General features: G+C 64.8%; 1 protein-coding gene across 2 annotated transcripts; it reads left to right on the top strand.

The window, feature by feature from the left end:
- The first annotated feature begins 564 nt into the window (after positions 1–564).
- CTSD (cathepsin D) lies at positions 565–11,808 on the top strand. Of its 2 annotated transcripts, XM_025355866.1 has the most exons (9): positions 565–760; positions 3,130–3,289; positions 4,958–5,081; positions 5,510–5,628; positions 7,043–7,275; positions 9,540–9,662; positions 10,326–10,470; positions 10,556–10,654; positions 10,841–11,808. In XM_025355866.1, the coding sequence occupies exons 1-9, from the start codon at positions 693–695 to the stop codon at positions 11,006–11,008; spliced, it is 1,239 nt and encodes a 412-aa protein (XP_025211651.1). In that variant the 5' UTR covers positions 565–692; the 3' UTR covers positions 11,009–11,808. The 2 variants fall into 2 exon arrangements, with proteins under 2 accessions (XP_025211651.1, XP_025211650.1); XM_025355865.1 differs by lacking the exon at positions 565–760 and having other exon boundaries at positions 2,738–3,289.
- Positions 11,809–12,040: the final 232 nt, after the last annotated feature.

The following is a 12,040-nucleotide window of genomic DNA, read 5'->3' as shown; positions in this document are numbered from 1 at the left end:
TGCCTTCGGGCCAGATGTCTGCCACGTGAGGCTGTGCCAGGGTGAGGTTGGAATTCGGGATCTGGAGGCTCCAGAGCCATCGGTGAGGCCTGAGTCTAAGCACAGCGCCCAGAGGCAGAGGGCGGAGCAGGTCCGACCCCCTTTGCCGCAGGGCCTGAGCTGGTTTTCCAGGTTTCTCTGGAAGCCCTCAGGAGGAGCGGAGGGTCCATTCGGTGGGCTGGGGACTTTGAATTTAACCTTGGTGTGCAAGAGGCTTCCACGCAGGAGGTCTGGGAGCGTCTCGGAGGGGGCGAGGGGGCGCCGGGAGGAGCAGGTGCAGGAGCCCAGGGCGCAGCGCCCCGCGTAGGCCTAGACGCGGGGACGGCCGCGGCGGCCGGGACAGGGGTCACCCCGCGGGGCCCTCCAGGCTGGGCCGCCCCACGACCCCTGCCAGGCCGAAACGGGAATCCTCCAGACCCCAGAAGCGGAGCCGGGCTGACCCCGCGGGCGGTGGGCGTGGCGGACGCACTCCTCGGCGCTGTGCGCGTGCGCGGAGGTCGCCCCGCCCAGGCCCCGCCCGGCGCACGCCAGCCTCGCCCACGTGACCAGCCCGGGTGCAAACACGCGGGTCAGCTGATCCGGCCCAACTGCGCCGTCATCCCGGCTATAAGCGCGCGGCCTCGGCGCCCCGCTCCGACCCGGTGGCCGCCGCCATGCATCCCCCCAGCCTTCTGCTGCTCGCCCTCTGCATCCTGGCTGCGCCTGCCGCCGCGCTCGTCAGGTGAAGCCTCAGGGTCCGGGGCTCAGGGGACGGTCAGGGGTCGCGGCCCCGAGGTCCCGGGGCCTGTGGTGACTTCCGCGCTCCCCTGGGGACCCCACGAGCCCCTTGCGCCCCCCCGCGCTGGAATGCACCTGTGCCGCCGTGCGCGGTCTCCTGCACGGCCCACCCGCCTACCGGGCGCCGGGCTCCGGAGGTGCAGGGGACCTGGGGCAGAGGTGCCAGACGCCTCTCCCCATGCCACCCTGAGGTGTACCTGGAGGGGCCAGGGGGAGGCGTGAGGACTGCAGACTGACCGCAGCCTCCCTGGAGATGGGGCGGGGCTGGGGGAGGTAGCGCTCATTCGGGGCAGCTGGAATTGGGGGTCTGCGTTGAGCGCCCTTTTTGCTGGAGACCTAGGTGCAGTCCCCAGAGCCCCCGCGTCTGGGCGAGTCCATTTCCTTAGGGACCCCTTTACCACCTGTGAACTGGGGGCTTTAAAAGTTTGCTCCTGCGGCTCTTATCACAGGCCCTGGGCTGGGAGGCCCCTCCAGACCCTAGGAGTTCCCATGTCCCTGGGAGAGGAGGAGGCATAGGGAGTGGGCCAGCTCACCCACCCCGGGCCTGGGGCTGTGCTGCAGTGAGGCCCACAGGCTCCTCAGACCGAGCCACTGTGCCAGGTGAGGCCACCGACTGGGCCTGGATATACCTGACTGGGCCACCGACATACCTGACCAGCTGGGCAGAGGAGGGCCGCTGCTGCAGTCGGCTTCCTTGACTCCCCTCCCCAGCTCTTGCAAGGCAGCCTGCATTCCCAGGAGGGATATGCTGACCCATCCCATTGGGCACCTGCCCCACCCTTGCTCTGCCTTTGTGGGAGACCTGGGACCTGAGATGGGTCCACTGCCCCTGGGCAGGTGGGTGAGGTCAGAAGGCTGCAGAGGCTGGAGCTGGCTGGGCCAGCAGGAGCAGTGGGCTGGGTAGGACTGAGCCTCACCAAAGGCTGTGGGGAACGGCCCGGGGGCAGGTAACCCCAATTAAAGTCGTTGTGGGGGAGCAGCCACAAGCCTGAGCCTGCCTTGACCTTGCCAGCCTATCCACAGGCCTCCCCTCTCCAAGGAGGACAGACAAGGCAGTGGGGAAAGGATCCTGGGGCTTCTTGGAGGGCAGGGTAGCTGAATGCAAGCCCTCACCTGATTCCAGCTCTTGTGCAACTGATACTATTACACCTGCTTCCTGGGTCCCTGGAGGGCATGTCCCTCCCCCAGGACAGAACCTGGGGCTCTTCCAGCCCATCAGCTTTTAGGCAATAATCTCATCTTCCTGGACCACGCCCGTGATGTGCCAGGAAAAGCGGGCTATGACCTTGGACTCTCAAGTCCCTGGGGCAGGGGATAGGTTTTCTCCAGGTGATGAAAAGCCCAGGGGAGCTTCTTTGGAACAAGGAGTTGGTTCACACCAAGGGGAAGGCCAGTGGCCCTGGGGAAGGGGCAGGGACCCCCTCTCTGTTATTTACTTCCTGTGTATAGAACTCAGGACCCCTGACCTCAGTCTGGAGCTCCCTCCTGCACCCTGGCGGGTGGTGTGCTGGGTGACAGGGCTCTGGAGGGGTGCCCTGAGTGCAGCTGTCGGAGGAGGCAGGGTGGTGGGTGGGGGAGCACAGAGGCCTGTAAGGCCCTGGGTGCAGTCCTGGACCTCGTGGAGCCACATGGAGAGAGGAGAAGGGCCAATGCACAGGAACGGGTGTGGGATGAGGGCACTGGACAGCCGTAGGGTCCATGTGGAGGAGGATAGGTAGTCAAGGAGGGCTTCTGGAGGTGGCGTGGAGGGCCCATCTCATGGCCAGAGGAGGCCACCTAGGAGGTCAGGCAGAGCTGCCAGTGCCAGCCTGGAGGTGGGGCCACCTTCGTGCTGGTCTCTGGGTGGAGAGCAGGTGTGATGGGGCTGGGTACAGTGGGCTACCTCAGAGCACTTTGGGCAGGAGTGACAGGTGCCCGCTAGCACCCTGAGCAGCCATGCTGGCCACCATCCTGGAGGAGACCAGAGCAGGTGCAGAGGGAGGACTGGAGGCCCTTGGGGGCTTTGGAGCCTCTAGAATGGCTGAGGAGAGGAGGGGTGGGCACACTGGCCCCCAGGTTGGGTGTGTGGGGCCGAGGTGGGTGGTGGATGGCCACTTCCTAGGACTGTGGCCTGTGCAACCTCGGGGGGGCGATGGGTTGCCATTCACTGACGGGGGAGGTGGGCCAGCAGTTTCCAGGTGACAGGCAGGAGTTTGGTTTTGGCTGTGGTGACTTCGAGATTCCCCAGGGGCCTCCAGATGGATGTGCAATGTTAGCGGCCTCGGCCGGCAGGCGGGAGGACCTCCCTGATATGCCCCAACCCCTGGTTGACAGGATCCCGCTGCACAAGTTCACGTCCATCCGCCGGACCATGTCGGAGATGGGGGGCCCTGTGGAGGACCTGATTGCCAAAGGCCCCATCTCAAAGTACTCCCAGGCGATGCCGGCCGTGACCGAGGGGCCCATTCCCGAGGTGCTGAAGAACTACATGGACGTGAGTATGGCGTCTTAGCCCTGCTGGGAGCGGAGCCGCTCTCCGGAGAGCTCCCTGGGACTGTGGGGACACTCCCGCCTCCTGTTCTCAGGGGCACAGTTTGAGTGACTCACTTGGCCAGGGTGGCGTCCAGGCTCAGCCACACTCCTGTCTTCCCCATCCTGGACCTCCTGCCACTGGCCCCTGTGGTTGCAGGATCTCGGGCCTGGGAGGGTGATTGAGGGTGGCCTCGGTGCCAGCTCGCCCGGGGGGCAGTCATTGGGTCTGCCTGGGTGTGGCCGGCTGCCCTGGAGCCTGTCTTTATTGCTGTCCTGCCAGGAGGCCTATGGTGACTCGTGGCCCCTCTCCAGCCCCTCCCCATCTTCTTCCTCTGGCAGCAGCCCCTCCTGTGCCCACGCCTCCTTCAGGGGGAAGCAGGATCCAAAGGGGAGCACTCTGGAAGCCACCTAGCAAGCTGGGGCTTGGTCAGCCTTGTCCCAGCTCTGTGGGGTCAGTTCGAGGCCAGGGCCTGCTGTCCAGCCTCGGGGCTCTGGCCCACTGTGGGGGGGGCCTTGCCCTCTGTCCTGCTTGGCCCGAGTCCTGGCTGTGACAGGAAGCCCAAGACTCATAGTCATGTGACTGGGCGGGTTTGGGGGAGGGGGCCTGGGGGGAACCGGGTGCCGTGTGCCTGGTCCCGACCGGCCAGTTCCTGATCGCCCTAGCGCGAGAGCACGCCGAGGCACACACATGCACATGCACACATGGAGATTTGCTGAGTGTCCCCCCGCCAGTGGTCACTTCTGTGGGGCCATGAGTCAGCAGCTGCTGCTGCTCTGTGAAGCCAGGCGGTCAGAGAAACATCGGGCTGGGCTGGTGCCAGGAATCTGGTGGCTGACAGTGGCCCGGGCTCTATTCCTGGGGGAAGCGGGCGCCCAGGCGACCCCAAACTCCAGGACCCTCTTACTCTCTGCCTCCTGAGATGCTCAGTGGGCGTGGGACCCCTTGTACTTGTCTGATCCCTGAGTCAGCACCCCCACCTGTCCCTGCTATCCCTGTGTACACATGGGAAAACTGAGGCCCTGGGCCATTAAGGAAGGGTTGCTGGGCAGGCAGTGACTAAGGCTTACCTTCTCCCCTTGACCAGCTGAACCCCTCTGCCTGGAAGCCCTCCAGGCTTGGAGTTCACCCTGGAGGGCAGGGCAGGCACTGAGACACCCAGAATCAGACCCTGATACGGTCCCAACCTGGGGAGGAAGTCACTTCCCTTCTCAGGCCCTGGACCCCAGGCCACCAGGGGAGTCTTCCAGGCAGGCCCTTCCTGTACCTGGGGCTCAGGCCGAGGGCCACATCTGTCCCCACCCTGGATTGACCTCTGGCCTTGTCTTTTCCGTGGGGAAGTCCTCAGCCTCACCATGTGTCGAGCTGGGGTAGGTGGCAGAACCCACAGGTCTGGAGACCCCAAGCACCTGTGGGCGTTAGGACTGAGGGCTGGGGACCTGGCCCGTCTTCCCTGCAGGCTGAGCCGGTTGGAGTAGGTGGCTGTTGGCAGCTGTGGGCCCCATGATGCTCGTCCCTCCAGCATGGGCCTTCAGGCTTCAGGGTTTGGCTCTGGGGACAGCCGGGCCTTCTGAGGCCTGGTGGGGAGAGAGGGCCCCCTCCCCATCCCTGACGGACCCTGTCCCCTGCCAGGCCCAGTACTACGGGGAGATCGGCATCGGGACGCCTCCCCAGTGCTTCACGGTCGTCTTCGACACGGGCTCCTCCAACCTGTGGGTCCCCTCCATCCACTGCAAACTGCTGGACATCGCTTGCTGTGAGTCACGTACCCCGGCCCCGTCTCCCAGGTCCTGCCCTTTTGGGATGTCGCCACAGGGCTGCCTCAGGAATCACTTGGGCAATGCACTTCTCCCGCCTCTTGGCCCCATGAGCCAGGCCGGCCCTCCACCCTGCTCCAGACACTGGCTTTCTGGCTGAACCACCAGCTGTGGTCTTGCTCTCAGCAGCGCTGGGGCTGGGGTGGCCGCGGAGGGAGCCAGCTGTGGCTGGGAGGGAGGCCCGGGGTCACAGCCCACAGTCCTGGGGCTCTGGCACGATGGTGGGCCTCGGATCCCCTCCAAATCCCACCCTGGGGAGGCAGCTTGGGGGGAGCGGGCTCCATGGTAGACTGCAGGGGGATGGGAGGGCCGTGGCCGTGGCGTGGGCTGCGGGATGACCGGCGGGCCCTCTTCTCGCCCGGGGCAGGGCTCCACCACAAATACAACAGCGACAAGTCCAGCACCTACGTGAAGAATGGCACCTCATTTGCCATCCACTACGGCTCGGGCAGCCTCTCCGGATACCTGAGCCAGGACACTGTGTCGGTGAGTCCCTCTGGGGCCTTTCCCAGGACTCGAGGGTGCCAGGCTGTGGGGTTCACCCACCGTGGGTATGTGGTTGAAAGGGAGGGCTCGGTGATCCCAGGCCGACCCCAGCCCTCAGGTGGCCGGGGCGGTCAGCAGGATGAGGAGGGGCCTGGGAATGGGCCTGGTCATGTGCAGGCTGGAGAGACAGCCTCGAACCTGGGGGCTGCAGGGGCGGGGGTCCCCGGAGTCAGGCCACAGTGATTGGGAGGGAGGACAGGGCAGATTGATTGGGCTTTTTTTGGCACATTGGGTTTGAGGTGCCAGCAGGTGTTGAGGGCTGGGCCTGGGGCTGCACAGGGTCCTTGCAGCAGGCCACGGGGTTGGGGAGGCTTGGGGTGGGGAGGATTGCCAGGAACTCCGCTGTGGGGGCTGCTGGCAGAGAGTCACCTGCAGGAGCCTGGGAGGGTAAGAGAGGGGGAGCAGCAGTGGCTGTTGGGGGCCCTGCCTGCACTCCACCATCCTCAGGGCCCTGTGCAGAGCTGCTCCCTGCCCAAGGAGAGGGCGAGCTGGCCCTTGTCACCCTGTCTGGGCCTCAGTGAATTCTCACCTCGGAGCTGTCTGCTGGGGGTGGGCCAGGCCGCAAGGGATTCAGGAGTAGTGGGACAGTGACACAGCCCCCAGCTCCGGAGCAGGCCAGGAGGGCAGCAGAGCCCCCCTGCAGGCCAAGGGACCTGGGAAGAGGGCCCCTTCCTCCAGCTGGACCTGCTCCTAACAGTCCGTGCTGGGCTGGAGTCCAGGTCTGTACAGGGGGCTCCTCAGAGCCCTCTCCTGGGCCCTGCTCAGCCTGAACGGGAAATTGCCCCGTCTGCCCTCTTCCGCCTCCTCCGCCCCGTGTCAGCCTCAAGCTGTCGTTCCCTTCCCACATCCTGCTCTGGCCTGTTCTCTTTCTGCAGCCTCATCCAGGGCTGGGGGAGGGGACAGTCAGAGACGGGGATGGGGGCAACATGGCTGTGAGTCTGGGTTGGGGTCGGCGGGTTCCCCGTCTCTTGGGCTCCTGGCCCAGGTTGTCTCTTGTTCCCAAGGCTGATTGCAGGAGCAGGAGCAGGACCTGCTTGTTGGTGGTGGTGGGAACAAGAGGTCAGAGCAGGGAGCGGGGCAAGGGGTCTCCCCGTCTGTGCTCCTGCCTGGTTCCCATCTCCTTAAAACCAAGCCCCAAAGTCTCCCACAAAGAGGGCTCCACCTCACCCCGCGTCCCCATCCCCCACTGTGTTCAGCTCACCGTTTCCAGCCCTTTCTGCTGGGCCCTCTGGGCCCCATCGTGTGTGAGATGAGGGGCATCCATTGAGCTGGGTTTTGTAGCGTAGCCTCATGCTCAGAGAGGGGTGTAGGGCTCAGCCTGTCTGCGACCCACTGACGCTGTCCTGGCCTGCAGGTGCCCTGCAAGTCAGCGTCATCAACCGCTGCCCTGGCCGGTGTCAAAGTGGAGAGGCAGGTCTTTGGGGAGGCCATCAAGCAGCCAGGCATCACCTTCATCGCAGCCAAGTTCGACGGCATCCTGGGCATGGCCTACCCCCGCATCTCCGTCAACAATGTGCTGCCCGTCTTCGACAACCTGATGCAGCAGAAGCTGGTGGACCAGAACATCTTCTCCTTCTACCTGAACAGGTGGGCGCGTGGGTTCCCTCTCCCCTCCTGCTCTCCTCGCTCAGCGTTGTTGGGAGGCAGGGCGGGGCTGGGCTGGGAGCCTCCCGGGCACCCCCACTCAGTGCCGCCCCCTCCCTGCTGCTGTGGCCAGAGCTCCTGACCTCTGACCTCAGGGTGTCCGGGAGGCAGGGGTTGGCCGCCCTTCTGCAGAGGAGTAAGCAGATCGCAGAGAAAGCTGTTTGGCCGGGGTCTCCCAGTGGGAGGAGCTCAGGCCAGGCTGTGGGTCCTGGGACCTTGGCAGCTGGGCCTCCCTCCTATGAGAACAGACCCAGTTCGGGGGTCATGGCGGTTCCTCTTGGTTCAGTTGGCCCGTTGGTCCGTGGACCTGGTGATGGGCATGTGTGGTCCTGGTGCCGGGTTGCTGATGGTGGAGAGGGGGCATGGTGCCCAGGGGCCTGGGAGTCCCTGGGGAGGTGACTTGGGTGGGTGTGGGTCCCCGGCACCACGCAGCGAGCAGCTCTGTGGGTGTCCCCAGCGGGTGCTGGCTGCCCTCTAGGAGGAGCATAGGGGGGCCCTTCCTTCTGGGAAAAAGGTTCTCCCCCAGGGTCCCCACCTGCTGCCACTGCTTCAGCATGGGTGAGCCATGGTCAGGCCACCTTGGGAAGGGGGCCTCGGCCTTAGTTAGTTTCCTCTTCTCGGGCAGACCTGAGTGGAGGGTTCCACATAAGAGGGGTGACTGGGGGTTGGGGGCTTTTGCCCTGGGGGTGGGCAGCGTGTCAGCCGGCGGCCTCCTGCCCTGAGCTGTGCCTGGTCACTGCCCCATACTCTCCAGGGCTGACAGGGGCAGGTTCACCTCATGTGGCTCACTTGGCACTTGGAGTCTCCGGGCCTGACACCTGACCTTGGGGCACTGCTGGCAGAATTCCGGCCGTGGGGCTGGCCTGGCCTCTTTACTCTGTCCGTTGCCTGGGCAGTGAATACTCCTTACCAACACCCTGGGCTGAGCTGCTCACTGGAGGCCAGGACACAGGTGAACCAGCTGGGCCATTTCCCCAGGAGCCTTGGGGCACAGGCGAGGCAGCGAGGTGAAGAGGGGTCCCCTGAGGGCAAGAGGGCACACAGGCATGAGTGCCCACATAGGGGAGGAGGGCACACAGCCTGAGTGCCCAGGTCGGGGAGGCGGACACAGGTATGAGTATCCAGGTGCGGGGAGGGGCACACAGGCATGAATGTCCATGTGGGGGAGGGGCACACAGGGTGAGTGCCCAGGTGAGGGGAGGGGCACACAGACTGAGTGCCAGGTGGGGGGAGGGGCACGCAGTTGTGAGTGCCCAGCTGTAGTCTCAAGGCAGCGGCTTGGGCAGGAAGTGAAGCCAGGCAGGAGGGAGGGTCTGAGGGCTTCTGAAAGCATGTTTGGTGAGGAGAGGAGGGGTGGAAGGCACTGATCGGGTTTCTACACTTGGGATTGCAGAGGTGTTGACAGGAAGCAAAGGCGGAGGAGGCTGGAGGAGGGCGGAGGCCCTGAGCAGTGCTGGGAGGACTGGGTCAGGCCTGGTGCTGCCTCGAGTGACGGGCAGCGGGATGGTGGCCAGCTTAGCTGCAGATGCCCTGGCGGGATGGCAGGACCACCCGACACAGAGAGCTTCTCTAACGGGACTGGCAGGATTTGCTGCGTTGAAAGCTTGTACTTGAGTCATGTTTGGAAACGAACCCAGGCGACGCGGGCTGCAGGTCCTGGGAAGTGCAGTGTGCTGCTGCCCAGAAGCACCTTGGCCATCGCTGGTCTGGATGAGGGGAGATGAGTGGGCGTGCAGCTGGAGGCTGTTCCCAGGAGCAGCCAGTGCAGAGGCCCTGAGGCCGGACCCAGCCATCCCAACTTCCCAGATTGTGCCATCACCCCCTCCTAGAAGCCTTCCTTGGTTTTTCTTCTAGACAGACAGACAGGGTCCTCCCCATTGGGCTCCTGGCATTCACTTCCTTGTCTGCCCCCAGCCTTGACCCTGATGTCTGGCTGAACCTTGGCTCCTGAGCAGACCAGGAGAACCTGAGGGTTGAGGAAAACCTCTTCTGGGGCAGGCTGGGCCCACGCAGAGCAGCCCCACCCCAGGAAGAAGGGAGTCCGTCCCTCCTCCTGCCTTCTGGGCCTTTCCATCCCTGCAGGTCCAGAAAGCCCCTCCTTCAGGAAGCTCTCCCCGATTGCCACATTCACCCCCTTATTCCTGACCTGGCCCTCCTGTGCTTGGGGGGTGGAGTAGCAGCTGACTCCTCCCTTCCTTTCCTCCTAGGGACCCAACTGCGCAGCCCGGGGGTGAACTGATGCTGGGCGGCACGGACTCCAAGTATTACAGGGGTTCTCTATCCTACCTGAACGTCACCCGCAAGGCCTACTGGCAGGTCCACCTGGACCAGTGAGTAGTGGCTGCAGTCCGCTCCCCTGGGTTCTGTGGGTGGGAGCGGCATGCAGGGACCCTGGAGGAACCAGGTTCTGCAGGTGGGGGTGCCTGTGGGGAGTGGTGGAGCTGGGCAAGAAAGAGATGGGGTCGGACCAGCCCTTCATGCCCCTCCATGCCCCCCATCCCCTCCATCCCCTCCATCCCCTCTATCCCTCCATCCCCCCATCCCTCCATCCCCTCCATGCCTCTGTGACTCTCCATGACCCACCATCCCCTCCATCCGTCTATCTGTCCATCCCTCTATGCCCTTCATCCGCTCATTCCTCTGTGACTCTTCATGACCCTCCATCCCCTCCATCTGTCCATCCCTCCATCCCTCCATGCTCCTCCATCCCCTCCATGTCCCTCCATCCATCCATCCATCCATCCATCCATCCATCCATCCATCCATCCATCCCCTCCATGCCCATCACCATCATCCCCTCTGCCACTCTGGGTCTCCTCTCCCACCCTTCGCCCTGGAGGACTCACGGTCCCCTGTGCATCCAGGAGCGCTGAGAGGGGGAGAGTGCAACCCTGCCAGGGGAGGGGTATGGGAGAGGGGCTCCCGGGGGGGGCACTGGGCCTCCAGAGCACACTCCAGTCCAGGCAGGGGCCTCACGCCCTGACTCCCTGCAGGGTGGAGGTGGCCAGCGGGCTGACCCTGTGCAAGGAGGGCTGTGAGGCCATTGTGGACACAGGCACCTCCCTCATGGTGGGCCCCGTGGATGAGGTGCGCGAGCTGCAGAAAGCTATCGGGGCCGTGCCGCTGATCCAGGGCGAGGTGAGTGCCGGGGACTGGGGCTGGGGTGGTAGGGGGAGCCCCAAGACCACCACTACCACCCTGACACCGCTGTGACCCCTCTTAGTACATGATCCCCTGTGAGAAAGTGTCCACCCTGCCCACGATCACACTGAAGCTGGGAGGCAAAGGCTACAAGCTGTCCCCAGAGGACTACACGCTCAAGGTGAGCAGGCGGAGGGGGCACACGCTCAAGGTGAGCAGGCGGAGGGGGCACACGCCCCAGGGGAGTGGGCGGTGGGTGCACACGGCCCAGGTGAACGGGGGTGGGGCGCATGCCCCAGGTGAGCCGGCAATAGGTTGGGGGGCGGCTGGTGCCAGGCCTGGGTGCTGACCACCAGGGCCATCCCAGGTGTCGCAGGCCGGGAAGACCCTCTGCCTGAGCGGCTTCATGGGCATGGACATCCCGCCACCCAGCGGGCCACTCTGGATCCTGGGCGACGTCTTCATCGGCCGCTACTACACTGTGTTTGACCGCGACAACAACAGGGTGGGCTTCGCCGAGGCTGCCCACCTCTAGTTCCCAAGCCGTCGGCGTGCCAGCACAGAAACAGAGGAGAGTCCCGGAGGAGGAGGCCCCTGGCCCCCCCGGCGCCTCCCACACGTAATCACACACACTCACACACTTGCCTGCCCACTGCCCTGGGCGCCCTGGAAGCCGGCGGCCCAAGCCAGACCTGCTCTTTTGTTCTGTGGTTTTCCCCTCCCTGGGTTCAGAAACGCCACCTACCTGTCTGCCTGTCTGTCTCTCCACCTGTCCGTCTGTCCGCCTGTCTGTCTGTTTGGTGGGGGTAGAGCTGATCTGGAGCACAGATCTGTTCCATACACTTGGAAGACCCTGCCCAAGCTTGGCAGCCGAGCTTGTGTATCCTGGGGCTCCCTTCATCTCCAGGGAGTCCCTTCCCCAGCCCTACCAGTGCCCGCTGGGCTGAGCCGCCACCCCACACCAGGCCGTCCTCCCAGACCCTCCCTTGGAAACCTGCCCTACCCGAGGGCCCCTATGCCGAGCTTGGGCCCCTCTGCCCAGCTTGGGCCCAGCTGGGCTCTGCCACCCCTACCTGTCCAGTGTCCTGGGCCCATTGTGGATGAGGCCAGTGGAGGCCTGAGGATGAGCTGGAAGGAGTGAGGGGATAAAACTCACCTTCTCGAGCCTGCGCGGTGGTCCTGGGACTGAGCCCATCCCTGGGGCATGCATTGGCCTGGAGGTGGGGCTGGGACTGGGGGCTGGCGTCAGCCTTCCTCTGCAGCTGACTTTTGTCCTCCCCTTGGGCGACCGAGAGCCCCAGCTGATGTGGAAATACAGTTGTTGGCCTTCCGTCTGTGCTGGTGTGCTCTGCTTGGCGGGGGGGGGGGGGGGGGGGCTCCAACTTGGGAGGGGGGGGGGGGGGGGGGGGTAGTGCGAAGCCAGCACGGCAGCTGAATCAGGGCAGCACCAGGACAAGCATTTGGGGTGCCCTGGGCCTATGGCCCCCTGCCCTTCCCAGCCCATGGGCTCCAGGGCCGTGGCCAGCTGTCCAGCCTGGTTGGCCAGCGGGGACCGACTTGTTCCCAG

The sequence above is a fragment of the Theropithecus gelada genome, chromosome 14, assembly GCF_003255815.1.
Source record: "Theropithecus gelada isolate Dixy chromosome 14, Tgel_1.0, whole genome shotgun sequence".
Lineage (NCBI taxonomy): Eukaryota > Metazoa > Chordata > Mammalia > Primates > Cercopithecidae > Theropithecus > Theropithecus gelada.
The sequence above is the reverse complement of the archived record's forward strand: the minus strand, read 5'-3'. Positions and strand labels throughout refer to the sequence as shown.

Bases quoted from the DNA above. Each gene is read 5' to 3' on its own strand.
- CTSD (XM_025355865.1), top strand. From the start codon at position 2,948: ATGGGTTGCCATTCACTGACGGGGGAGGTGGGCCAGCAGTTTCCAGGT. The intron at 7,276-9,539 runs GTGGGCGCGTGG...CTTTCCTCCTAG, and splicing joins TTCTCCTTCTACCTGAACAG to GGACCCAACTGCGCAGCCCG. The intron at 10,471-10,555 runs GTGAGTGCCGGG...GACCCCTCTTAG, and splicing joins TGCCGCTGATCCAGGGCGAG to TACATGATCCCCTGTGAGAA.